Source organism: Nuphar pumila, chromosome 15 (genome assembly GCF_984573655.1).
Source record: "Nuphar pumila chromosome 15, dmNupPumi1.hap1.1, whole genome shotgun sequence".
In the NCBI taxonomy this organism is placed as follows: domain Eukaryota; kingdom Viridiplantae; phylum Streptophyta; class Magnoliopsida; order Nymphaeales; family Nymphaeaceae; genus Nuphar; species Nuphar pumila.
In genome coordinates, this window is record NC_143263.1 from 2248506 (window position 1) to 2274107 (window position 25602).

General features: G+C 41.3%; 2 protein-coding genes across 2 annotated transcripts in view; one reads left to right on the forward strand and one right to left on the reverse strand.

Moving 5' to 3' along the window:
- The first annotated feature begins 12369 nt into the window (after positions 1-12369).
- LOC149814110 (putative serine/threonine-protein kinase PBL18) lies at positions 12370-18524 on the forward strand. Its single transcript, XM_089989879.1, has 6 exons — positions 12370-12556; positions 16398-16675; positions 16810-16945; positions 17532-17668; positions 17780-17903; positions 18094-18524. The coding sequence occupies exons 1-6, from the start codon at positions 12370-12372 to the stop codon at positions 18522-18524; spliced, it is 1293 nt and encodes a 430-aa protein (XP_089846005.1).
- Positions 18525-18707: 183 nt separating this feature from the next.
- Positions 18708-25602, reverse strand: part of LOC149814111 (uncharacterized) — a 29385-nt gene continuing 22490 nt past the window's right edge. Inside the window, exon 6 of the mRNA XM_089989289.1 lies at positions 18708-19016. Within this exon, the coding sequence (XP_089845415.1) occupies positions 18992-19016 (25 nt within the window). The 3' untranslated portion in view covers positions 18708-18991. The remainder of the gene's footprint in view (positions 19017-25602) is intronic.

Here is a 25602-nt window from a genome sequence, read left to right on the forward strand (position 1 = left end):
TTCGAGCTTGATAGCAGCAGAATCCATCATAACCATGGAAACTGCCCATGTAAAGCCATTATATAAAGATATTAAAATTGAGATCTCTTACAGAGTCCTCAGGTGTCTAGCTTAGCAATCAAAATTCCGCATAATATAAAATAAGTGTACCACTCAGCATTGGTACATATACACTTAGTACAACACGACAATTCTTGAAAATTAGAAGGGAACACGGGAAATTGAAATGTAATTAATGACAGAATAATGACTGTATGTGACATTACTGGTGTCCGTGTGAACATATCTTCAATTTTTGAAAAGAATGCCTATATTTATGCATGTATCTTAGAAGCAAAATTCACCTACAACATAAAACATGCTTCCACAATGTGCTCCACTAATAATCATTACCCGATGAGTTATCATAAGGATTTAGAAGAATCAAAACAATAAGTGAGCCCTAATGTATATAGGAAAAACAATTTCCTGTACAGGCCCGGCAGCAGGTCTAACAAGGTGGGGAGTCTCAGGAACGGCCGTGATTGAGCAAGATTTTTTGCGCTAGGGACAGATAACTTCGGCCTAAGGTTCACAAGTTTGTGAAAAGGTCGAACATAAACCTGAGATTGAAACTAAACTTGACATAAAGAGTACATAAATTGAATGGGTTTTAAGGCCCAAACTTAATGCCTTTGTGTAGCATATAGCCACTGATTGAGCCTAATTGTTTACATAGCTAGATGGCCTGTCATGAGCCCTACTCTAAACAAAATCCTTGCGCGGTTTTAAATGCCATCAAGGCCAAGTACTAAAGATTGTTCTGCGCACCTGTGTATCTAACTTGTAACGCTAACTCTGGCTAGACGAAGCCCGTTCAACAAGCCTTTTCCCAGTCAAAGCCCATAATAGCTCGCATTGTGCACTATCCTGCCGGCTGTTGTTGACGCAGTATGGGTTCCATGGCCTACGGTGTCCCTCGCTGAGCTTGTCGGAATGTATGTCCAGTTGGATTCCGGCTGCTTTGCGCCTCTAAAGGGGTTGTAGTACCGAGCACCGATCAGCTTCCTAAGCGAGGTTCAAGCATGAATTGCACGTCTTGTGATATTGAAACCAGTTGCAGACTTGTATAATCAGAAAATTGCGATATTCAACACTAGAAACACTTGAAAGTCATGAACTTGGTAGTGTTTGATGCGACTCCCAAACGTGCATTAAGAGTCAAAGGCAAAGTAAGGGGGTATGTCGTACATGCACAACTTGCCTTGACTCATCGCTTGCAATGTGAACCAACTTCATAAGCTATACAATTCTTCGGTGGCCTTGTTTGGTTTGTTTACTTTCAGCTATGTCACAAAGACACGGACACAATCCGATTTGTACATTAATTTTGAAAAAAAAATAGGACACGAGAACAAATATTTTTTAAATTATTTTAATTGATAAAAAAGTATTACATGATATTTTAGGTCGGGTATCGGGCCCATCAAGTTTCACTCAACCCAATCACCCTGCCCCAAACAATAAGCAGCCTGTTTTAGGTCCGGGTATGTTTGCTCAGGAAAATGCAATCCAAATCTGAAACGTTAACGAGCTCCTAAATTATGTATATTTGCTAAAAACATGCACATAGAATACTTGGTCAATCTGGGTCGGGCCTGATGTCTAACAAAATCATAACCTGAACCCGACCCATATATTAATCGGGTCGGGTACAGGTCGACCCAAATAATATTCAGGTCAGCATTTTTTGTGCCCATATATGGTATTGGAGTTCGGATCAAGTCAGAAACCTGATACAAACCCGAGCCATTGACAGCCCTAAGATTCATAGGTGCAGCAACTTAATGAATAGATCTTGGACTAGGTCCATTCCTTAACCAACCATCCACAAAATGGAAGACATTTCTTTTCAATTTTGGACTACCTGTGTCAATCATTCCAATTACTACATCCCCAGTGACTGGTGAACTCTCAGGCCTTGCCCCAACCACACCTGATTCAGCTTGCAAGAAATCCCAAGAACGGGTTGTATGCAATTCAAGAACTGGATCAGGAAAAATTGATACAATTCCCGTATTTTCTGCCAGAAAAAGCAGGATATCTTGAAATCAGTATAATTAAGCACCAAAATCTAGAAATCTCATCAGGAATAGAGAAAAGAATTACTGGACAAGATGTCATCTTCTTTCTTTGTAAGCATGGCTGCAAATCCTCTAAATGAGTGATTATAGGCATGAATCAGTGACGCCCTTGTACTGTCCTCACTACACAATGAAAAGTAAACTAAAGATACAAAAATTATCTAGAATTTCTAATGCCAACTTAACAAAATTAAATATAAAAGCCACCTTCTTACCTTGGAATAATGGATGCTAATAATTTCAAGTGAGCTGCTTCCTCATTTCCTCCTTCAATTCCATTGGTGTTACTCAAGGAACTTCCCATGTATACAATATATGCCTAACAAATAGGAAAATACACAAACATGAAATAACCCAAATGAATCAAAGATTGGATAGAATCAGTAGAATCTTCCTTTTTCTATAAATTAATAAGGAAAAATAATAGAAGACAAAATCATTCTAGGGTGAATGATTAAATAATCAAAAGCCACAATTCAGAATATATGCAAATGCATAAGTAAAGTTACTCAAGTTCTTAATGACAACCAACTCTCATTGATTTCATTATTTCCTTTACTTCCTCAATTAGTCAATCAATTACAATATAAATGTGAAATTATTGAGTAGATAAGTTCCTTTTGAATGATGAACCCCCTTAAGAAACCCTAACAACCATTCTATTGGATCTAATCCCGTCATTAATCTAATACTAACATAATGGTTGTTTGCTAATAAAGAGAGTATCAAAATGAAGGGTAAAAGGATCAATAATGAAGTTTGGAGGGTATATAGTAGTTACCTTTGGTGTTTCATTTGAAGTTCCATGGAGGAGGAGAGAAGCAAAGACCAGCAAGATCAAGAACAGTTGCATGGATTTTGCCATGGAAGATGTGTAGAATTTCAATGGGGAGATTGGTTTTGCCACCTTCAGGGCCATATTTGTAGCCGTGATGTGTGGACAAACTTTTGCACAAAATGAATTTCAATTAGTCTAAGTTAGAAAATTGACTTGTGATACCTCATCACTGGGGAAGATCTTTGCTTTTCTGTTTTTCCTTTACTGCTTTTTTCTTTTTCTTTTTCTTTTTATTGTTTTTTTGGTCGAAAACCTTGAGCAAATATTTTATTCCAAGAAGCTACTTTTTTTCCCATATGAAAGAATCCTTAAGTGACTTGATTGTGACGCCACAATATTGCCGCATCTATGTCCAAACGACTCAGCTTGCACACGATGCTTTTGAGCAAGTGCTACAAAAGATGTAAAAAGCACCAACATTGTTTAAATTAAATTTGGCTAAGACGGAATGATTAGCACTTGGGGTCCAATCAGATGGCCAGATGGTGGGGTCCCACTGTCATAATTGAGGGGGTCTCGGGTTCGAATCCAATGGGGCCTGTCCCCCCTTCAGCTTTATCAGGTGCAATCACATAGCACAAATGCAATGGACTGCTGCACCTGATCATCCTCTATCTTCCGTTGTACAGCCTGTCAGAGTAGGACCCAATAACAGATGCATGGTGATCAGGCACAGCAGCACATTTCATTTGTGCAATGTGATTGCACATGATCCCAAGATCAACTTAGCCTGTTTAAGGATGGCAGTGGATCAGGGCGGGGGTGGGGGACAAGGTCTTCACCCCTGCATCGTCTCAAAATCCTACCCTCCATCTCTTCACCAGTTTTGATTTAACCCATCTCCACCTCCATCCCCGTTTCATATCCTCTATCTCCGATCCAAACGGGGCGAGGCAGGGCGGGGCCCCATTTTCTTTCAGTCCATTGCCATCCCTAAAAAAAACATTGGGGATGGGGCAGGGCGGGGCAAGGCGGCGATTAGAACGGGGACAGGGTGGAGTGGGGGAAAGAGTAAGTCCATCCCCACACGGGTTTTGATTTTAACCTCCATCCCTGTTTCATGTCCTCCATCTCCAGTCCAAACAGGGTGAGACTGGGCCTCGTTTTCCCCCGCTCCACTGCCATCCCTAAGCCTATCTCAAAGAAAGAGAGAGAGAGAGAGAGAGTGCTGCTAAATACCATGGTTAATATTAGGAGTGAGGATTGGGGGAGGCAGTCAAACTGTTAGGAACTGCTTACTCAAAGTATCTAGTCAGTATATCCTATGTAGGATATATGGAAGGGAAACCCTTCAACTATATCCTTGGCATTGAAACTCATTACTGGTTGGATAAGGTTAAATACCGTGTTAATTTTATAACCAAATACCGATTTGTTGTTTTCTTTTTTAGAAGCCAAGGCCTTGGATTGCCCTGATTTTTTTTACAATTATCTATAACTTCAAAAGGCTTTCTGTGTCCCAATAACTACTATATGTATGAAATCATATTCTATAGATTTTTTGCATTATTCAAAGTGCCCAGTTACTAAAATATTTGATTTTTAAAAAAAAATAAAAAATCGCCTATTTGGTGTGTCTGATGTTGATGTGATAACTGCGAAAGTTTTCCTGGACCCACTTTTCTTTGTTCACAACCCCACAGACACACACATGCATGTTGATAAATTAAGGTGAGAGGAGACATGAGTTGCAAGTAAGTGCATTTATTCCTCATGAACACCACTCCAGCCTCACTATGTTTTCCTTCTTTCTCTTCTTTGGTTACTGCCATAAAAAAAAAAAAAAAACTCATGCTCTCCTTCCTTCCCATGTGCTCAAAATTTCCTGTTGCTTCTTTTCACTTTTCAATTTACTACCTTCCACATTTTGCCTTCTGCTTCCCCCTTTGTGGTAGGGCGTTCCACTTGAGACAAAACTTTTGCTTGAGATATTGACACCAAATGTGAGAAACTAAAATGTAGGCCTCTGACACAGAAATCCTTCACATGATCCTTTAGATTTCATGTTATCAAGGACTAACTGTGGGCTATATAGAGAAAACTTCACATCTCTGATTAGGGCTGGTGAACGAACCAAACATCTTGTAGCTCAGCTTGTTAGTGTTCGGTTCGGTTTGTTTGGATGGTGAGCCGAGCATGAGCATGAGTGCGCTTGTCATATATAGCGGAGTCCATCATGAACAAGAGTGTTCATCTTGGCTCGGGCTCGGCTCATATAGGCTCATTTAGATAGTGTATATAGAATTTTATGTACCATGTGTTCAAAACACGTTAACTCAACTAGGCAGTTGGGTATACTTGTTTCCAACAAGGCAAGGGTTCCATTCTTACTAGGCTGAACTTTGCCCTCCATTTCTCACCTATGAAATGGTCAGTCTAGTTGGGTATTTGCTTAGGCTTCAACAGGAGTTCGTGAACAAAAACCCTTTCCATGTGGAGTGTGAATGTGTGATGACTAATGTGCCTAGTGAGAGTCATTTGGCTGGATCATATGGTAACTATGAAAAGTGCAACCATGTGGAGTGTGAATGTGTGATGACTAATGTGCCTAGTGAGAGTCATTTGGCTGGATCATATGGTAACTATGAAAAGTGCAAGACCATGACCAATTGGGTGGATAACTTTTCCTTGTTGACGAAGTTTCCTGTCGAAGCGGGGTAATCTTTGGGTGGGCTTTCCAACACCCAAGTCCTTATGGAGCTCACCATTGAAAGACACCTACACACCTAGTGGGAGTTGAACCTAGAATGAAGGGGTCAACACCTTCTCCCCAGGACCGCTTCCACTTGGGCGACCAGAGCGGGTGTAATAGAGTGGATAACTCAATCCAAACTTTGGTTGGTCGAGTATAAGATTTACTGCAAATAACTACTTCTATCAAGTGCGAGTATTGGCAGCCATCTTATTGGCACTTTAGTGACTATAAGCTGCATTAGGCAATGCCAATGTCACAAATCTCGTTTTCGAAGAAATTTTGTCAAGGGAAAATATCAAGATGTCTTGAAAAAGCTCATTTTTTCTGAGAAAAATATCACTGTATGATAATATAAATAGATAGATATAAATAAAATACAAAACAATATAAAAAATAATGCAAACAAGATAAAAACATTGATGATATATGTGACAGAAGGGGATGGTGCACCCCTTGTTCTATGTTAGATATGTTTTTTTAGCAAATCTAACCATATGTATGTGATCTTCATAGTTGAAAACATATAAATACATTATTAGATCAAACTTTTTTTGGTGTTTAGATAGGATTTTACAAGGATCCAAAAATCAATGAAAATTTCTAAAATCTTCTATGTTATAAAATCTTACCTACACATCAAAAAACATTAATTAGAGTCTATTTATATGTTTTCAACCACAAAGATCACATTTTGCAGAAAAACGTATCTAACATACAGATTTTAATAGAGAAGACAAGAGGTGAACCATCCCCTTTCCCTATGTGACATATACAGGTCAACACTTATTATAGGGCTCTGCATGCTTTTGTTTCCAATTGGCAGAAGAATTTATGTCTTCAAACATTCTCTATCATCTTTAGAGTCAAATTTCTAACGTGTTTAACAAAAAAGGCATTTGGACCCTCAGCCCATGGTTTTGAAGGAATTATGCTTACATTCGTTGGATCAATGGTAAATTAACCATGTAGTCTATTGATGTTAGGAAATTGCAATTCTTGCATCCCTATCTCCATTTATCATGAAAATGCATATTCTATGTGCTTTCTTTGACAGATGATCACAATTATGAGGAAAATTGATCCCACCGTGGTCTTCAAGACACAGACAAACAAAAGGAGGATCCTCATGTTCAAGAGCGGATGGTGCTTTCTTGAGAAACAAGTATGCCTATTCAAAGGTAGTGTACCAGAGGCATAGACAAAGGAAAACTCACATGGGAACCTGTGGGGTGCAAAGGTGTCACTGGCTGTACATTGGCTTTAGTCTTATCTTCGTTTGAGCTTGGATGCCGTGTTTGACAAGTCATGGAGGGCTCCAAAGGATGCAATGGGAGGTGATATGAATAATCATAAGGTGATCAAAAGCAAACTCCAAATAGTTGAAATACTGGTTGATGTTAGCCACGATATGATGTTTGTCCTACATTCTTCAAGTTTCTATTGGTGAGTTCACGTACCAAAATGGAGTGTAGACTCCTGTAAAGCAGGTCCACTAAGCTAATCAGGTCTGAAGTATGGGGCCTAAATCGTGTTTAGGTGTTCAAACCAGGCCCATGCATAACCCAATCCTGTTTTTGTTTGAATCGTAGCTACGGGAAAAAGTGCCCCAGCGGGAGCTCCGCTTGTTTGGTAGGAGCTGTTAGTGCATGTTACCTTGTGTTGGGACCAAGGGCGTAGCTAGGGGGGCTCCTGCCTCCCGAAACAGTTAATTTTTTTTGTTTTTTTTTTAAAAGCCCAGTCCTAGCCCAGCCCTGACTGCAGCAAATAGTTTGATTTGTCCATATGAAATAGATTTTTATTAATAATTGTAGCCATTTTTTATTTTATCTCAAAAAAAAATTTTTCGGGGCGCTGCCCCCGAACCCCCGACTATCGCACAAATAAATTTTTTTTTGCTACACCCCTGTTTGCCCCCCCCCCCCCTCAGACTACGCCCCTGGTTGGGACGCTGCAAGTTCAAATCCCAATGGTATGATGTATAACTGGTGGGGATCTGCCTAATCCCAGCTTGTCTATCAAAAAAAAAAAGTGCCCGTATGGGTGGAAAAGTGCACTTCCCTAAAAGTGTGATTTCAAAGCAGGAAGTACAATGCTTCCCTCCAAGAAGGGGAAGCATGGGAAACTCGTTTCTCACTGGCTTTCAATATAATGGGAAGCATGTTTCCTCCTCGCTTTCTTATTACTTCCCACTCACTTCTCCCTTAATTTTTCTCTCATTTCTTATTTGTTTCCCACCCACTTCTTCTTTCTTTTGTGTTAATTTTATGTTGATATTTCTTCTTTTTTTTGCTCACTTTTCCTTTTCCTTTTCAGTGGCTTCCCCTCGTTTCTCCCTTGTAATATTTTTTTAGCTTCTCATATGCTTCTACAATCACTCACAAAATGAATCCCGCTTTATGCTTCATGCTATTTTTTAACACTTGATTCTCTGCTTTCACTCCATGCATTGCTTTCTGTATCCATGCCTCCTGGTAAGCAGTATTTTTATTTCTCCCTTTCTCTATCGGGTCTGTTATATGCAAAACCATACACGGAACCTATAAGGATTACATGAATCGGACTCGGTTCATACCCAGTAAAATAATATATTTTTTATCATTTTATATTAAAAACTCATGGGTCTTAATCGGAACTTGGGTAGGACCTAGGTCTGGTATGAAATTTCACAAACCATACCCAGCTCCATATACTAATCAGACCCTTTGGGTCTGACCTGGTTTCTAATCGGACCTCCTTTTTTTATCACCAAACAGTGACCCTATAAGGTTTGCTACGGGTCGGGTCCAGGTCAAACCCAACCCGTTAAATTTGGGTGCACCTGATGGGTTGGATTCATCAAAAATTGACAACCCTACTTTATCTAACATTCCTCACCTTGAATCCCATTCAATGCCCACAACAGATTTCAGCATGGTGATCTTGCAACAAGGAAACTTTCTTGCGATAATCTTTTTAAGGACAATCTCAAAAAAATATCACAATATATAGGATCTAATATACATATATATGGATGGGTGTGTGCACATGCATGCGTATGCCTGTTCATGTTTACTTAAATGTTTCTTTATGACAAAAAACAGAAATGGAATGACATTTTAGTAGAGAACAATTTAACATATTAACTGAAAATTCCAGCCTACATTTTTTTAGATGATCACTAGCAGTGTGTCGAGATGGGCAGGGTTTGGGCTGCCTACTGCAAACTGAACCTGACATGATGTGGGCCCATCTTAACCGGACAAGTAAAAGGGCCAGGCCCGGTTCTTTGATAGGGCCAAAATGAGATCTCAATGGAGCCCAGCCCAACCTGACCCACCTAGGTCACACTTGATAAAACACAGGCCCAACTTGAACAATAGTCAGGTCCAGCTTCAGCACGCCTGGGTCTGCATCGGGACTGTCACGCCATAATGGGCCTCACATCCGGCAGGGCTGGCCCGATATCTTGATTTGGGAACTTCTTTTAAAATGTTAAAAGAGCTTCACAAGCATGTTCTGCCTCAAATGCGGCCTTTGTCCTTTAGCCATACTTAATCAGCTAGTGAGTTAGACAATTGTAGTTGGACTAGATCAATTCTAGGTGAAATGCAGGGGAAAAAGAGTCCAAGTTGGCTGATATAAGTCACGCATGGTTAGGTTCATGTAGAACATGTCCCAAGGGTTGGCGTGGTGGGGTGGGGCCTTGGCTGCTAGATAGGGATGGCAGTGGACCTGCGCGGGGGTGGGGGACAAGGTCTCCACCCCCTCCCCGTTTCAAAATCCGAACCTCCACCCCGCCTCCATCCCTGCACGGGGATGAATTTTAACCTCCACCCCCGTCTCCATCCTTGTTTCATGTCCTCCATCCCCGGTCCAAACGGGGGCGAGGTGGGGCGGGGCCCCATTTCCCCTTAGTCTATAGTCATTCCTTAAAGGATTGGGGACGGGACGGGACGGGGCGGGGCGGGGAAAAGTGTAAGTCCATCCCCACCTTCATCCCCACTCGGGGATAGATTTTAACCTTCATCTCCGCCTCCATCCCCGTTTCATGCCATTCATGATCCCTGGTCCAAACGGGGTGAGGCGGGGCGGAGCCCCATTGTCCCCCGCCATCCCTACTGCTAGACAGGCAATCAAGGTTCCATTTCTATGGGTGTCACCATTCTGTGCAAGCCAACACATAGCGTAAGCTTCAGAGCAGGGGTCCTAGCCTCGGAGTTTTATGCTGCTGGCACAACGACCGTAGGTATGACAAGCTGAGCCAGCACAACCAGGTATTCGTGTTGGGAGTGGTTTCTTTGGGTTATAAATTAAAAAAATGTTCATGTAGAACATGGGGCCTAGGGTGAAGGTGGGCCCATAAGGCTCAGATCGATTTTGCTCCTAGATGCACCAGTCCTTGACCAAGGCTCATAGAAGAGGGACTGACTATGGTATCTAAAAAAAAATTGAGCCGGTCAATGAACTCCGGCTCATTGTTTGGCTTGGCTCGACTGATCGTGTGAGTCATGTGGCCTTGGAGTGATGTCGTGGACCGCTCGTTAGGTATCATAGATGGAGGTATCACACCCTTGTCAATAGGGATGACAGTGGACCAGGGAAAACGGGGCCTTGCCCCACCTTGCCCTGTTTGGACCGGGGATGAAGAGCATGAAACGTTGATGGAGGCAGGGATGAAGGTTAAAATCCATCCCCGTGCGGGGATGGACTTACGCTCCCCCCCCCCCGCCCCGATCCTCGCCTTGCCCAGCTCCGCTTCATCCCCAATCCTTCTAAGGGATGACAATAGACCGAGGGGAAACGGGGCCCCACCTCGCCTCGCCCCCGTTTGGATCGGGGATGGAGGACATGAAATGGGGATGAAAGTGGGGGTGGAGGTTAAAATCCATCCCCGTGCGGAGATGGAGGCAAGGACAGAGGTTCGAGTTTTGCAACGGGGCAGGGGTGGAGACCTTGTCGCCCACCTTTCCCCCTCCCTCGATCCATTGCCATCCCTACTTGTCAAAGTGATCATTACTTGAAGGTAGAGCCTAGAGGTGTAATTGGGTCATGTTTGGCTCTGGTCTTATCAAATCTGATTTCAAAACAAGTCTAAAAGTAAGACCAAAACCTAACCCAATCTAATTTAGGTTCAAATTCTGGTTCGGATGTAGTTAGAAATTGTGGACTCATATGGGTTAATGGGTTCATGTATGTACTAGGTCGGGTATAATTGGGTCAAATCTTTAGTAGACCCGTTTTGATTTGAGTCAGGTTGGGTCTGAGTGTGGCTGAAAAAATACTCATATGGGTTAATGGGTTCTAGTATGATTGGTTCGGGTTTCAGCTCAATCTTGATATGATTGGTATTTTAGACCTAATTACCTATCAATAAAAACATAAAAATAACTATATTGTCCTTAAAAAATGATGTGCTTTCCAAAATACCTACTAATTTGACAAAATTCCTCACATATATAAAATCATGAATTTTTTACTTTTTAGGATATTTTTGCTCTTTGCACATGCGAACCTGTTGAAGTTTACACAATATATAAGTACATTGTAAGAAATTTGTAACCTTTCAATAAAAAGAAGATTCTATGAACATTTGCAAATACCTTCACAAATACAACATGTGAACCTCACTCAAGTAAATACTCATCAAAGAGCTTCACAAATGTGTATGGTATTCACAAATACTTGTTGTGAATGTTCTTGACTTTCGCAATTTGAAGAGACCCCTGCAAATACAATATGATATTCGCAAATATTGTACGACCTTCACAAAGAAAACCTATGAACATCTTTTAACTAAATACTCCTCGAAGAAGTCCGTAAATGTCTGCTGACATTCGCAAATGCCTCTTGCGAATGTCCGCACCATTGTATGTTTGTTGATTCATGTATAAAGTCTTTATGTTCTTTTAATTTTTCTCGTTTTAACTATAACCCTTTTTCCTTTCTCCCTCTCTCCTTTGTGGTGATTCTTTTGAAATTATTATGCAATATTTTGGCAAGGTTGCGACATCCTTTGGTCAACTTCTTTATCTTCCGATTAGGTCTTAAAGTGAGTTATATATATTATTTTTTTGCATTCATAAGTTTATATATATATATATATATATATTTAATATGGTCTTTTAGTATTTGTATTTAGTTGTTGTAGTAGTAAAAGATTTATGTATGTATGTTTGTGTTTTATTTAATATTTGATATTAAATTTTTTACTTAGAATTTACTAATTTTAGGTATATATATGAGAATGTGTTCAGCTAATCCCTGTTTTTGGGTTGGTCGAACTAGTCTCCTATTAACTGTCCAATTATTTGATTGGACGGTCCATATTAGTATCTTTCAAACCATGCATTTTCAAAAAAGTTTGAAATCGACCTTGCCTCAACAACCACATACCCAATCTTTCTTTCTTTCCCTCTTGACCTCTCTCTTGTGTGGATCCACCGCCACCACCGATAGACCACAGACCAAGTTGTCCCCGCCTGAGCACCTGTTCTACCCTCTTACCCTCAGCTATGTGCAACCACAAGCCACTGCTACTGCTAGTTGCCCCACTTGAGTATGTTGTTGCTCCTTTGGTCCCTGACCATGTGCAACAACCACCATATATTATAGATCGCTCTCTTATGATTGCCACTCAACCCTCTGCACCAGAGGGTGGTGGTGGCACATGGTCATAGACCAATAACATGTTAGGCAGGGCAACTAGTGGTAGTAGTGGTGCTTTGATGGTGGCAATGGCGGTGGAACAGAGCCGAGGGTCAAAGGGTGGAGCAAGTGCTGAAGCAGGGTTAACCAGCACCAGTGGTCCGATGGTGGTGGTGGATCCACACTTGAGGGAGGCCAAGAGAGGAAGAAAGAAAGAATGGGTGCATGATTATCAATACAAGGCTGACACTGCTGATATTGCGCTTGATAGGGAGGGTTCCCAAAAGGGGGTCATCATTTATTTGTCAAATTTCAAACTTTTTTGAAAATGTGTGACTTGAAAGAGTACTAGTATGATCGAACAATCAAACGACTCATACGAGACTGGTTCAATTAGCCCAAAATCGTCGAACACATTTCTCTCTCTTTGAGGCGGCTTGGAGATTTCGGCTCTAAGAAAGAGAAGTATCGTTTTAGTCTTGGAGTGGGCTTGGGTAGCTTCCACATCTCAATTTCCTTGGGCTACGTTTGTTAGGCAAAAATATGATAGTCTACCTGACTCCCTTCTTTCGCCGCCCAGTTCAGTGTGTCATTTGTCCCTTTGGCTGGAGTGGCGGAAGACACTTCGCTCCTTCAGTGGCAAGGATCTTAGGCCTGTCAATGGTCACCCGTGGCTTCACTGGGCCATGGCGAGCGGAGATAGGTTCTCCATTAATCAATGGTTATCATTCCTTGTTGCCATCCAGGATGGACTGGTTTCCTAGTGATTGTATGTGGGGTAAGGGGCCCGCTCCAAGGGCAAAAGCTTTGGCGTGACTCGTGGCTCTTGATCGTGTTCAAACCTAGATTAACGTCAAGAAACAGGGGATTCAATTTTCTAGCATGTGTGTTCTTTGCAAAAAGGTAGTAGAGGACACGACTCACCTATTTTGGCTTTACCCGGTCATTCTAGACTTATTTTGTCAAACTTGGGGTGCATCGTCTGTTCAAACTCGTCCGAGTTCCGTTATTCGGGACCTCTTGCTTGGTCTCATGATTTTATGGAACAAAAAAATGGAGATTATTATGGCGGGTATGGTTGTTTTCAGCATGGTGGGTGATCTAGACTGAAAGAAACAACATCTTCTTCACGGGCATCAAATTCGATTTTGGAAGGCTTCGCCAATGGGTCATGTCTGATGTGTATTTGGCTCTTAAATTACATAATAGAGAGGGGGGTCTGATTTGCTTGTACTCTGAATTGTGCACAACCACCATCTAGATTGTGGTTGTCTTACTCCTATGTTTCTCTCTCATCCAATATTCTGTTGGATGTATTTTGGTAATGTTGAATGTTCTCTCTCTCTCTCTCTCTCTCTCTCTCTCTCTCTATATATATATATATATATATATATAGAGAGAGAGAGAGAGAGAGAGAGAGAGAGGAGGGGGGTAATACAATTGTGCTAAATGGGCACAATGCGGACTCTTTGGGGCATAGGGTAAGCCCACAGAATTTTATGCTGCTAGGATAGCGACCATAAGTACATCAAGCAAAGTCAGTGTGTCGGATCCTAAGGGTGGTTTCTCTGTGTAAATATAAAAAAAGGCAAGGTGCTAAATGAAACATGCTATTAGAACTTTGGTGTTTTTTTTGCAATTCCAACCTTATAGATGTGTGTTCAACGTGATTAATTTACTAAAAATAGACACTTGAATCATGCATTTTGAACTAAAAAAATGGTATTTGGAGCCTAAAAATTTATAAAATTTATAAGTTGTTGATGTTTGAAACCTTATAAAAACCTATGCATCTTAATCAAATGCTTTGAGAACTGATTCCTATAAAAACAAACGGTACATAATTTAAAAAAACACTGAAAATCTAATAGCATGTTTCATTTAGCACCATGCATGGATTTATTACCCTATATATAAGGAAATAAGAGCCTACTAAATACTAAACCTATTGAATGAAACATGATATATATGAGAAATATAAACCTATAAAATATAAAACCCACTAAACGAAACGTGCTATTGGATTTTAATGATTTTTTGTTTTTTTTTAATTTTGACCCTACAAATGTGATCTATATGCTTGTTTTTATAAGAATCACTTCTTGGAATATTTGATTCCTATGCATAGATAGGTTTTTATAAGGTTTCAAAAATCAACTTACAATTTTCATATATTTTTGAGGATCCAAATACCATTTTTTTCATCCAAAATGCATGATCCAAATGTCAATTCTAGTAAATCAATCGTGAACACATCTATGGGGTTGGAATTTTGAAAAAAACACCCAAAATATCATGATTCATTTAATAGGTTTTGTACTTTGTAGCTTTTCATTTCACTATATATATATATATATATATATATATAGAGAGAGAGAGAGAGAGAGAGAGAGAGAGAGAGAGCAATTGGTCATGCCGACAACTTGATTAGATAAATATGAGTTTTGATAGTTATGAGAAAAGATAGTAAGTCTTTGGTTATTTTGATCATTTGTAATGAACACCTACCAACAACCAAGTCACTTTAGTTAGAAACTAGTTAAGGTGTTCGTCACTTTGAAATAAAGTAAAAAAGGCAAGAAATGGTGGCATTGCTCTCTCTCCTAACAAACTTTCTTTTTGAGAACTAAAACAACTTTTTTTTAGAAGCTCTCTAAGAAACTAATATTAACGAGAGTCACCAACAAACCCGTACGCGGTAAACCAAAAAGAGGAAGGTCAGATCATTCCATGTGTATTCTCTGACTATAAGTAACTTCTCCGTCATTCTGGTCCAAGTTGCAGAAAGATTCAACGGCACCAACAATTTCGATATTTTTGAACAAAAAAGCAAAAGAAAATGTCTTATGCTATATTGGTTCCATCCGAATGATTTTTCTTGCTTTTCTATTCATCCCCCAAGTACCAAGAGCATTCTGAGAATTGATATCTAGAAGATTGTTGTTTCCTCCTGTCCATCAAAAGGATTTTAAGGATGAAGGCTAGTTCGAGACCAATGGATGTTTGAAGCACATGGCTCTTGAAATTTCCAAAGTTACTGGATAAACATGACCATTGATTCTCTGCTAGTCTTTGGTGAAAACTCAATGGTGGCGTCTGCAGCAATGTGGTGGGGTAATCAAAAGCATCATTAAGGAAACTTGGAAATAAAGAGGAAGAACCATAATGGGCAACCGTGCAACCAAGTTGGCGAGGTGCTTTCGTGGTAACTTTCTGCCAACTGATATGATCATCATTTCTTGGTGCAATATGGACATGGTGTGGTTACATATGTTTTCAACCTTCTTTCTCAATGTTAAAAATTGAAGTGGGAGGCATCCAAGATTTTGTATGTCAGTTAATTTGATCTTCAAGCATAAATCTTCTATAATGAATAGGATGCATCATCATCATCAACAACAACTTCCGCTCCTGCTCCTCCTCCTCCTCCTCACCAATCACCATAGCTCAGGCCTAATAAAGTCGGAATTAGGCTACTATACCATCACCTTTGACATGACTGAAAATATCTACTACTTGGTATTAGAGATGCACAACTAGCCGAGCTTGAACAAAGGTTTAGGCTCGTGCTCGACCCGTTTAAGCTTGGCTCAAGCACGTTTGAAAAATAAATGAGCCAAGCTTGAACAAAGGTTTAGGCTTGGTACACATAAACAAGCCGAGTTTGAACAAGTAGCCCAGCACCGTTAGGCTCGATAAAGCCGATTAAGCTCGGTTCACATAGTTATATAAAAAAAATAAATTTTATATATGCACATTATTTTTCTTTACATGAACACAAAAAAAGGTGCTACCTTAGTGGGTAAGTCTTTGGGCTTTTTTGAAATAATCCCACTGTTTACGTTTCTTTCAAAATACATTGACACGAATTTAAAAAAAAAAACTTTATATTTTTATAAATGTGTTCATCTTGAGCCGATCCCAGTCATAGGCTGTTCAAGCTTGGCTCGAGCTTGAGCCGAGCTTGAACAGCCAATTTTTCTTCTTGAGCAGAGCAGCCCAAGCTCGAACCCGGCTCCTGTGCATCCCTACTTGGTATAGCATTTAAGCACGTCCATAAACTGCTTGACTAATATTTATTTAGAAGTTAAAACCTGGCCTGAATTCTCCCATCCAGGCAAGAAGATCACTGGCAGGAAGCTTTCAATAACTTCCTCTGAATCCCATAAAGAGAAGCCACCCACTTCCAAACTGCATCGGTTCAGCTTCAATGATTTAAGCATGGCAACAAGGAAGTTTAGCAAGGAAAGTCTTCTTGGCGAAGGCGGGTTTGGTTTTGTCTACAAGGGCTGGATAGATGAGAGAACTCATTCTCCAACAAAACCAGGAGCTGGGATAACTGTTGCAGTTAAAAAGCTCAAGATGGATAGCTTCCAAGGTCACAAGGAATGGGTGGTAATTTCCATTAATCCTTTGCCGCCTCTGTACATTCTCCTGATCATTTTCCATCTCGTTTTTCTGGTTTCTTCATAGCATGTCCTTGATTTGTTAAAGATTCTGATTTTCTCTTCTTTTTCACAATGATGCAGTCAGAGGTTACTTATTTGGAAGAGTTTGATCATCCAAATCTTGTAAAGCTGATAGGGTTTTGCTTGGAAGGCGAACACAGGCTTTTAGTCTATGAGTTCATGCAAAAAGGAAGTCTTGAAAACCATTTATTTAGGAGTAAGAAGTCAAAACTCACTCTTCTATATCATGGTTATTACTGTAGGAATTCATGCAAAAAGGCTTTGTATTCTATTTTTTGGTGTGACCAGTGTTTCTCTTCCTGTTTCTCGGTGAATCAACTTCTGCCCATTATTTTTTACCTGATCTCAGTCCATTAACCAAGGCAGGGATAACTTTCTCCTTTATAAAGATCATGATAACACCAAATACCACTAGTTTACGACATAAAAATGCAAAAAAAATAAGCACTTCAATAAAAAAAGAGCCAACGTATACTTGACTTTCTAATATGTTACTAATATTTGTTCCTAAGTTTGGGGAATAATAACATTTAGCCTAAGTTTTGTGAATCAATTCAAGCTAAACTGTGTATAGCCTTTTTAAGAATGCTTTTCATCTTAACTTTCAAAGCTGCTGCTAATAAATTAGTGCACTTGTTTGGAGCGATGGTGAGAAACACAAAGTGGAGAATGTTATGCCGATCCTTTGCAAGAACATGATTCAAATGTACTCAGTTCCACATTTCATTCAAGTATAATAACTGGAGAAGCAGAACACCAAGTGAAGGTTATTTTTCCTGCAGGAGGTGCTGAACCTCTTCCTTGGGACATAAGAATCAAAATTGCCACAGATGCTGCCCGAGGACTTTCATTCTTACATAACCAAGCAATTCAAGTCATCCATCGTGATCTGAAGGCTTCAAATATTCTCGTAGATGCGGTATGATGAAAAAAAAATTAACTTATGATGATTTTGCTTTTCCATCTCACTCAGCTGTTTTTTTTTCTCCCATCTCACTCAGCTGCTTTACGGACACTGTTTTACATATAGGAATTCAATGCAAAGTTATCAGATTTTGGCTTAGCAAGGGATGGCCCAACTGGGGACTGTAGCCATGTCTCTTCAAGAATCATAGGAACCGAGGGTTATGCTGCTCCAGAATATGTTAGTTCAGGTCTCCAACTCTAATTTCAGTTCTCATAACAATGCACAGTTAATGTGGATGAAGAATTAATATTTAAGAACATCAGAAATTGACCTGGATCTGTGACCATGTGTGTGTGTATGTGTGTGTGTGTGCACAAGCTCAAATGCTGAATTGCAAGTATCCAAAGATCAGACTAACAACCAAGTATTTTAAACAGGGCACTTGACTGTGAAGAGTGATGTATACAGCTTTGGTGTCGTGTTGCTGGAATTACTCTCCGGCCGACGAGCCGTGGACAACAATAGGACGATCTTAGAGCGAAATCTAGTGGATTGGACCAGGCCACTTCTGAATGACAGAAAGAAACTCTTGAGAATAATGGACACAAGGTTGGAAGGCCGCTACCCAAACAAAGGGGCATCTATTGTTGCTACAGTGGCACATAAGTGTCTTGACTTTAACATGAAGAATAGACCTGATATGGCAGATGTTGCGAGTATCTTAGAACAGATACAACATGCACATGGCATACAGAAAATTTTTGAATCACTACATCCTGTCCAGAATAAAACTGAACCCAGTAGAGTAGATCCTACAGCTAAGACAAGTGAGAATTCCACTGCAAGAAGCAATAGGCTTGGTACATGATTTGCTACAACTTTGTAAAAAGACAAAAATTACATAAAAAATTGATGTATATATGTAGGTTATTTTTGCATTCAAGCATTCCATGTTAAACAGTGTGAAATGCTCCTGAAAATGACACCGATGTGTTTGGCCATTGGATGCAAAAAAAATGAAGCACATGACCACAGCACCAAGAAACAAGAAGCTAAAAATCAAGCTGCTATTTGATAAAATCACAAATAAAACATAACAATTCTCTAGCAGTGGCGAATGTGTTAGATGCATTTTACCATAAATAACTGACAAGCAAATTGCATTTTCAACTTATTGGATGTTCTTGAATCGCTGGATTGTCAACATGCTTAGCTCCACATAACGCTGTGCACAGTTTCTGAGACAGTTGGATTCACTGCTACTGAAACTGCTCCCAACACTTCCAGTAATGCACTTGTCCCAGCATAAATCAGTAAGTTTAGCAACCATTTCATTCACCATGGCTCTTTGCTTCTCTTGCTACAGATCAATTAAATTAAAATATATAAAAAATTAAGATAAAAAAAAAGAACTTGAACTGCTTGGGCACATGAAACTGCTGCTGAGAAAAGGACACTATGCCAAAGAGATTACAATATGGTGCTGACGGCAACATGAAAAAGGCATGATATTTGCACTGAATTAATGATAACTGGAGAAACTGGTAAAGGTCCAGGCACCGCATTTATAAAGGAAGAGTAGCATAAAAGTGATTGCTCCTAGCAAGAACACCTGAAGCTTAGAAAAATATTTCAAAAAAAAGAAGGAACTTTAGAACAAGCACTTAATGAGACATGAGAAACTGAAACTTATGTTGCTGGCACTTCAAGTTTGCTCCACAAAACTTATTGCCATTATTTTCACGTAAGAAGAAAAAGCTACACAAACTAAGATATGCAATATGGTTACCTTACCCAACTCCATTAGAATGTCTTTTCTCTATCATATGAGCAACAACGTACATAGTCACAACACTATCATCCTCAATAAGCCTCCAATTATGCACCCAACTAATAAGAAACGAACAACAAAGCATGGGACTGTGAAACTATTTCCTCATTTGGATATGATGCCTTCTGTAAATTTCTCTAAATTGCAGTTAGCTTGCCACCCAGCTCCATATTACCAAAGTAGGAACTAGGTCCATCCCTTCTCCAGGCTAATGAGATCCTACTGGATGGTCACACTTAACTGAGAATGGTTTTTCTCTAAATCGTTTTTAGGTGGTTCATTGATTCCAAAGATGTAGTGAGAGTTTCAATGGGAGTTTCCTATATATATTTGGTTTCTCTATAGTGGTTAGAGAAAAATCAATGTTGTTCAGTTGGTGTTCATATTCAACTGGACCAGCAGCTTCTTTTGATTGAATAAATTGAAAAAGGTCTTATATGCCCCTACCAATCTCACTTCTAAGGGAAGAAAAATTGCATGTGAGAGGTTCAAGGGTTTTGACCTCAGTGATATGCCATTGCTAATTTGCTGGCACTCCAGAAATGCAAAATTCATATAGTCAAAGAAAAGCCAAGCAATGTGTCATATCCAATATGCTCCAAATATAGCAAATATCATAAAGGTAGATGTAGTAGGGGTGTAAAAGTAGAAAACACTATGATAGCCATTCAGGGTGTAAGGGAAGGTCCCATAGGCAGGGATAGATAAAATAGTCAAAATAAATAAAAAAAAGCATGGCTGATAAAAGACCTTTTTCTTCAGCCTAATTACTGCTTGTGGCTTTTTTCGCATTTTTCAGCATGGTAGCCAGATCTTGAGATCATCTCTAAAAAATACAAGTCCAAAGAGGCGTGCAGCTTTCTTCGAACCCTCTTGGCTGCAGTTATCCATTTTCATACTTATGAAAGCGAAAAAGTTCAATCCACAAAGGATTCACTCATGACTTGACTATCCCTATGAATGATCCTTTGTAACATGCTGCTATTGCAGTGTTTGCTCCAAATGAAAACAGATTCTGGAAAAGGAATTTCTATTGCTAGAACCTTGCCAATCAAGCAATCCGTAAATGTTTTCTGACTAGGTGCAGTTTCCTTGAAACAAAACCTAAATTTTACTACTCATCAAATACATACATGTTACATTTTCCTCAGATATTGCCAAAACTGTCATCAACCCAGATGATGCATTCTTCAAGCATATTCAGGGTCTCATATCCTTCTTCTTCCTTATTCTCTCCATAGCATTTCTTACTTTTCATTGCATCACATTCTTTATCCAATATCTTACCCTGTATCGAAATGCCCACAAGTCCATGACCACTTTCTATCGTATATCTTCAACATATTTTTGCCATAAAACTGAAGCAGTCAACCACTGAGCACCAAGATACTTTACAAAGGCTCTTAGATCATACCTTCAAGAGGCAGGACATGCTAAGCAATTAGACCAGGACCAAGCTGCAATCAGGCTTGGCTTTTAAACTGCAGTCTAGTTATACAAATCTATTGGTTGCAGCCAGATTGCTCATTTACTGACCTGGGATAGGTCAAGGTCACCGAGGCAAGCCCCTTCTGGTCCCGGACAGGCTTATTCCCAAAACACACCAACTTTATTATACAGAAAGGGCACTGCTGCTTTTGCTCGAGGACAATGTGCGATGTAGTCTCACACTTTTTTTTTCAATTGAGTTTCAAATTAAGGAAAAAGAAATTGCAGAAGCAGGAACTAAATAGCAGTTTGTATCTGTCATCATAATTGTGATAATTCAACTAGCAGCTGATCATATATTGCCTTCACCAATTGGTTCGGTTCTTCTAAAGGAAGCCTCTCCACTCTAAACATCCAGCATATCTGAACCTTATAGCAGGATGATACAAACACATCTATTCATGTATATATGGGAAGGAAGCCTTCAAAAAGCAGAATTTTAACTAATATTTAACTCAAACCATAGTGTGCAAGGAGATAGTTATACGTGGATTTATGGCCACAAATCATTGGCTCGATGTGCCAGGGATAAATTACACCAACAAAAGGGGGGAATTTAACAGTGAGGAAAAACTAATGGAAATAAAGAAAGAAAATAACACAAGGAATTCAGTATTATAGATTAAAAAAGAAATGGAGCTAACTCAAACCAAAAAGGCCACAGGTTCCTCTACTAAAAACTACATAAGTTAAGGAGATATTCAACTTGTAATAAGAAATAAACCAACTAAACGCCTAAGCCACAATTAAAATCCATGTTATATATATATATATATATATATATATATATATATATATAGAGAGAGAGAGAGAGAGAGAGAGAGAGAGAGAGAGGAAGAAGAAAGAGTCATCACATATACAGAGATGAAGGGGAGGGTGATACCTCCAGCAACTGCTGAAGCTTAGCAGTATCCATCGATGAGGAACCCATCACTCACTCTCTCTCTCCACGACCCAAAACGAAGAAACCTTGGCGGCGCTCATTATGAGAAGCCCCCTCTTTACCTCCCTTGTTCCTGTTTGAGATCGGGCTTAGGTTTGGGATCACAATGAGCCCATCGGGCTTTTAGGATCGAGCCCAGTCCCACTCTTGGCCCCAAACAACGTCAAAGGTCTCGTTACTGGTAAGACCCGATCTGAGCTTGATAAGACCCAGGCCAAGCCTAAATTTGATAAGGGTTTGGTTGGGTTGTCAGTGGATCCGCACGTCAGGCCTGTCGAGCCCTAATGTGCTTTGAGCCGAAATTGGGTCGGATGTCCACTTTGACCACATGGTTAAGAGCTGCCGGACTTTCCTAGCTGAGCTTCAGATGGATCTGGAGACCTGATTGGATCCACTTTGCCTGCCGTGCTTAGGTGCCAACCCACCTAATTGACATTGGACTTAACAGTCATGAAATGATCCATGAGCCAATGAAGATCATACTAGGTCAAATTAAATAGATCTTGACTAGGGTTGGTTGAATCAATGTAATCCGTATAATGCTCAAAGGGTGAGGTTGGTGGTGCAGATGGCAACCATAGTTGGCTTGATGTCTGATGGGTTACATATGATTAGAGGAAGAGGGGGTTATATGTTGTACGGTCTATCGTAACATATTGTCTAGTTAGAGAGTATGGGTTCAAGCTTTGTCTAGTTAATCTGGCTTGTTACATACATTGCGATTTGTTCGTTAGGGATCACATCATTCTTTTGAGTCATGAATTTTTGGTGCATTGTAGGTCGTCGATTTTTTAAGCTGTTGAAAAATATGATCCAAACCATATTTTCAACTAAACAAACCAAAATGATATTGATATTCTCTAATAGATTGTATGTACATTCCAGTTTAGCAAATATTTAGCAGGAAAAACCAATGGGGCCTCCGCTTGTCTGATAGGAGCAGCTAGCGCACGTCACCTTGTGTTGGGACGTTGCAAGTTCAAAACCCAGTGGTATCGTTGTATAACTGGTAGGGGTCTGCCTAACCCCAGCCAGCCTTTCAAAAAAAAATCAGGAAAAATGATAAAAAAGTTACTTTTATACTCTCTCTCTCTCTCACTAAGACTTCTATGCTAAAACGGAAAATCTTGGCCTCCGTTTCCTATGGTGTATTATTTCTAAATTGGTTAGGCCCATACCTTCCATGAAAAGCACAAAAAAGATAAAGGTTAAGAGCTCAAATGGTTGATTGGTTTTTATCCTATATATATGACATTTTCGTGGAGTCAGAATAGGTCTTTTTGTTGTGAATGACGTAATATCTCAAAAATTACATTGCAGAAAAACCGTTTAATAAGGAAAATAATACAAAGTTAATAACTCTAAAATTACATACGGTTAATGCCATAAAAAATAATACAAAGTAAATATATTTCATAAAATCTATTGCCGACTAAGATTCCGAACCAGTCTCTCTTTCTCCTATAAAGGTGAAAACCCAATGACAGCTTTACTACAAAGGTATATATAATTCTTTGATCTTGTCTAATGGAGGTGGTTGGTGGTCGAGATCATTGTTCAAGATATAGCAGTTGAGTCTTGAGATTGCAAATGGCTGCATTATTCTAATGCCTAAGTGGTACATTCTCTGATAGTCAACTCTCTCTCTCTCTCTCTCTCTCTCGATTCCCAAACCCTCAGCCCAGGTCTCCCATCGCCGGCCACCACCGTCGCCGTCACTGGTCCTCTCTCTCCTGCCACCTCCATCGTTGGTCTCCTCTCTCTCAACCGAGCCCTTGCCCCCGTCGCCGGCCCACTCTATCTGGCCACCACTGTCACCGGCCCACTCTCTCTCAACGAAACCCTTGCCCCCCATCGTCGGCCCTCTTTTTCTCCGGCCATCTCCATCGTCGACCTCTCCTCTCTCTCAGTCGAGCCTTGCCACTGCTCTCTCCCTCTCTCTATCTCCCTTTCTCGTCGGACTCCCCCTTCGTCTTCTTCCCCCTCTCGTCGGACTCCCCTTCGCCAAGACCCCTCCTCACGCCAAAGCTTCATTGAAGGTGTTGCCTCCCTCAGTGATTCTCCTTCCCATCTTCCCTCTCCATCTCGAGTTTGATCAGACGACCACCTCCGGGGACGAGCACCGACGATGAGAAACTCGCCGGAGATGAACTCCCTCTTCTGCTCTGTTGAGCACCATGCCATTGCCTGCTCTGCCTGATTCCTCTCTCTCACAGAAACCAGTCGTGGGCGGCCTTGCTGCTCGCACTCTTGTCGGTGCCTGCTCGCCGATGACTCTGCCTTCCCCCACCCCCGTTGCTCGCCGGTCATCGGAGCCCATCTATCTCTCTCTCATGACCTCTCGACCTCCGATCTGGATTGACCGGACGACCACTTTTTTGTAATCCTGTCCCCATGCTCGATAGCCTCTCTCCTCCCTCCCCGGACATTCTCTGTGGTGTTGAGGCTAGATGATTGACCACTCTATGTGGTGTTGAGGAACCGGAGACCCCTAGCCCCATTGGAGGTCCGATTGCCGGGTGAAGGGGCATCGACAACGATCCAGCGGTGCGGTGGCGGGTGAGTTGGTGATTGAGGCATCGTCAGCACTCATCGATGCACGACGGGAGGTGGAGTACGTGCTGGAGGCCGTCCGGAAGGGATACCCGACGGTGGGCGTCTGCAGCACCGACACCATAGTCCTCGGCATCTAGAAGTAGTCCTCCGCCAAGCTCCAAGTCTCTCGAGTGAGAGGGGTTTCGGCCATCGGCGTCAAGGATTCCGACCTTCATCGCCAATCCTACGGTGGGACGCATGCCTCCCTCATCCCTCTTCTTCTGGGGCTTAGGAGCCTCCAACTCCCTGCAGGCCAACCAACATGCTCTATCCTAGAGGCTTTGAACGATTGGGGACTCGCTTTCGCCCTTCGCCGCCAAGGTGCTTTTGTTGCTCTCCCTTTTCGCTTATCTTTTCATGTGTTTTTCTCTCTATCGGAGGCCTTCACGTCCTGTCTCGCCGCCGGTTCACTGCTGGCTCGTGATGTCGGGCGATTTCTTAGAGCTGTCAGGGTGAAATCCCTTCAGGCATGCTCTGTTGGCGCCACTCTACGGGCTTAGTTTTTCTTTCGTAGGCCTCCCAGCTCGATCGACGGTCGGGGCTGGCAGGAGGTGAAAGCTTCCTGTCAGCGGTCTTTCTCCAAAAAGCTTTCTCGCTCTCGTCTTTCGCAGGCGAAGCCGAGTGACTGGTGGTGCGCGGGTTGCCTTTCTCTCAACTTTCGCAGGCGTCGTGCTTGCCTCCATTGCGCCTCGTTGTTCTGGTCTCGGCGGCACCCTGTGTTGAGGCACTCATGGGCGGTAGTCCCTCCTCCCTCCCTAGGACGAGCCTCTTCGCGAGGTATGCACCGCCCTCGCAAAGCCTCTTTCGCGCCTTGGGTCCAGATCGGTATCTTGGAAGATCCTTCGTCGTCATTTTTGGGATTCAAGATCGGCTCTGTTTGGGTGCCGATGCGGCCGTCTACAGCTGCTCTGATGTCTTTCGCAGGGAAGCGTTTCAATCTAAACCATCTTTGTCGTGACCGTTCCAGTGGCTCGCCTGCCATCTTGGGTCGGGACAGTTTCTGCTCTGCTGTGTCGGGCCCGCCTGTCCTTTGTGCTGCCACCGTCTCTGAGGGTTCCGCGTCCGGTGACTTCTGCAGCCAGGGAGTGC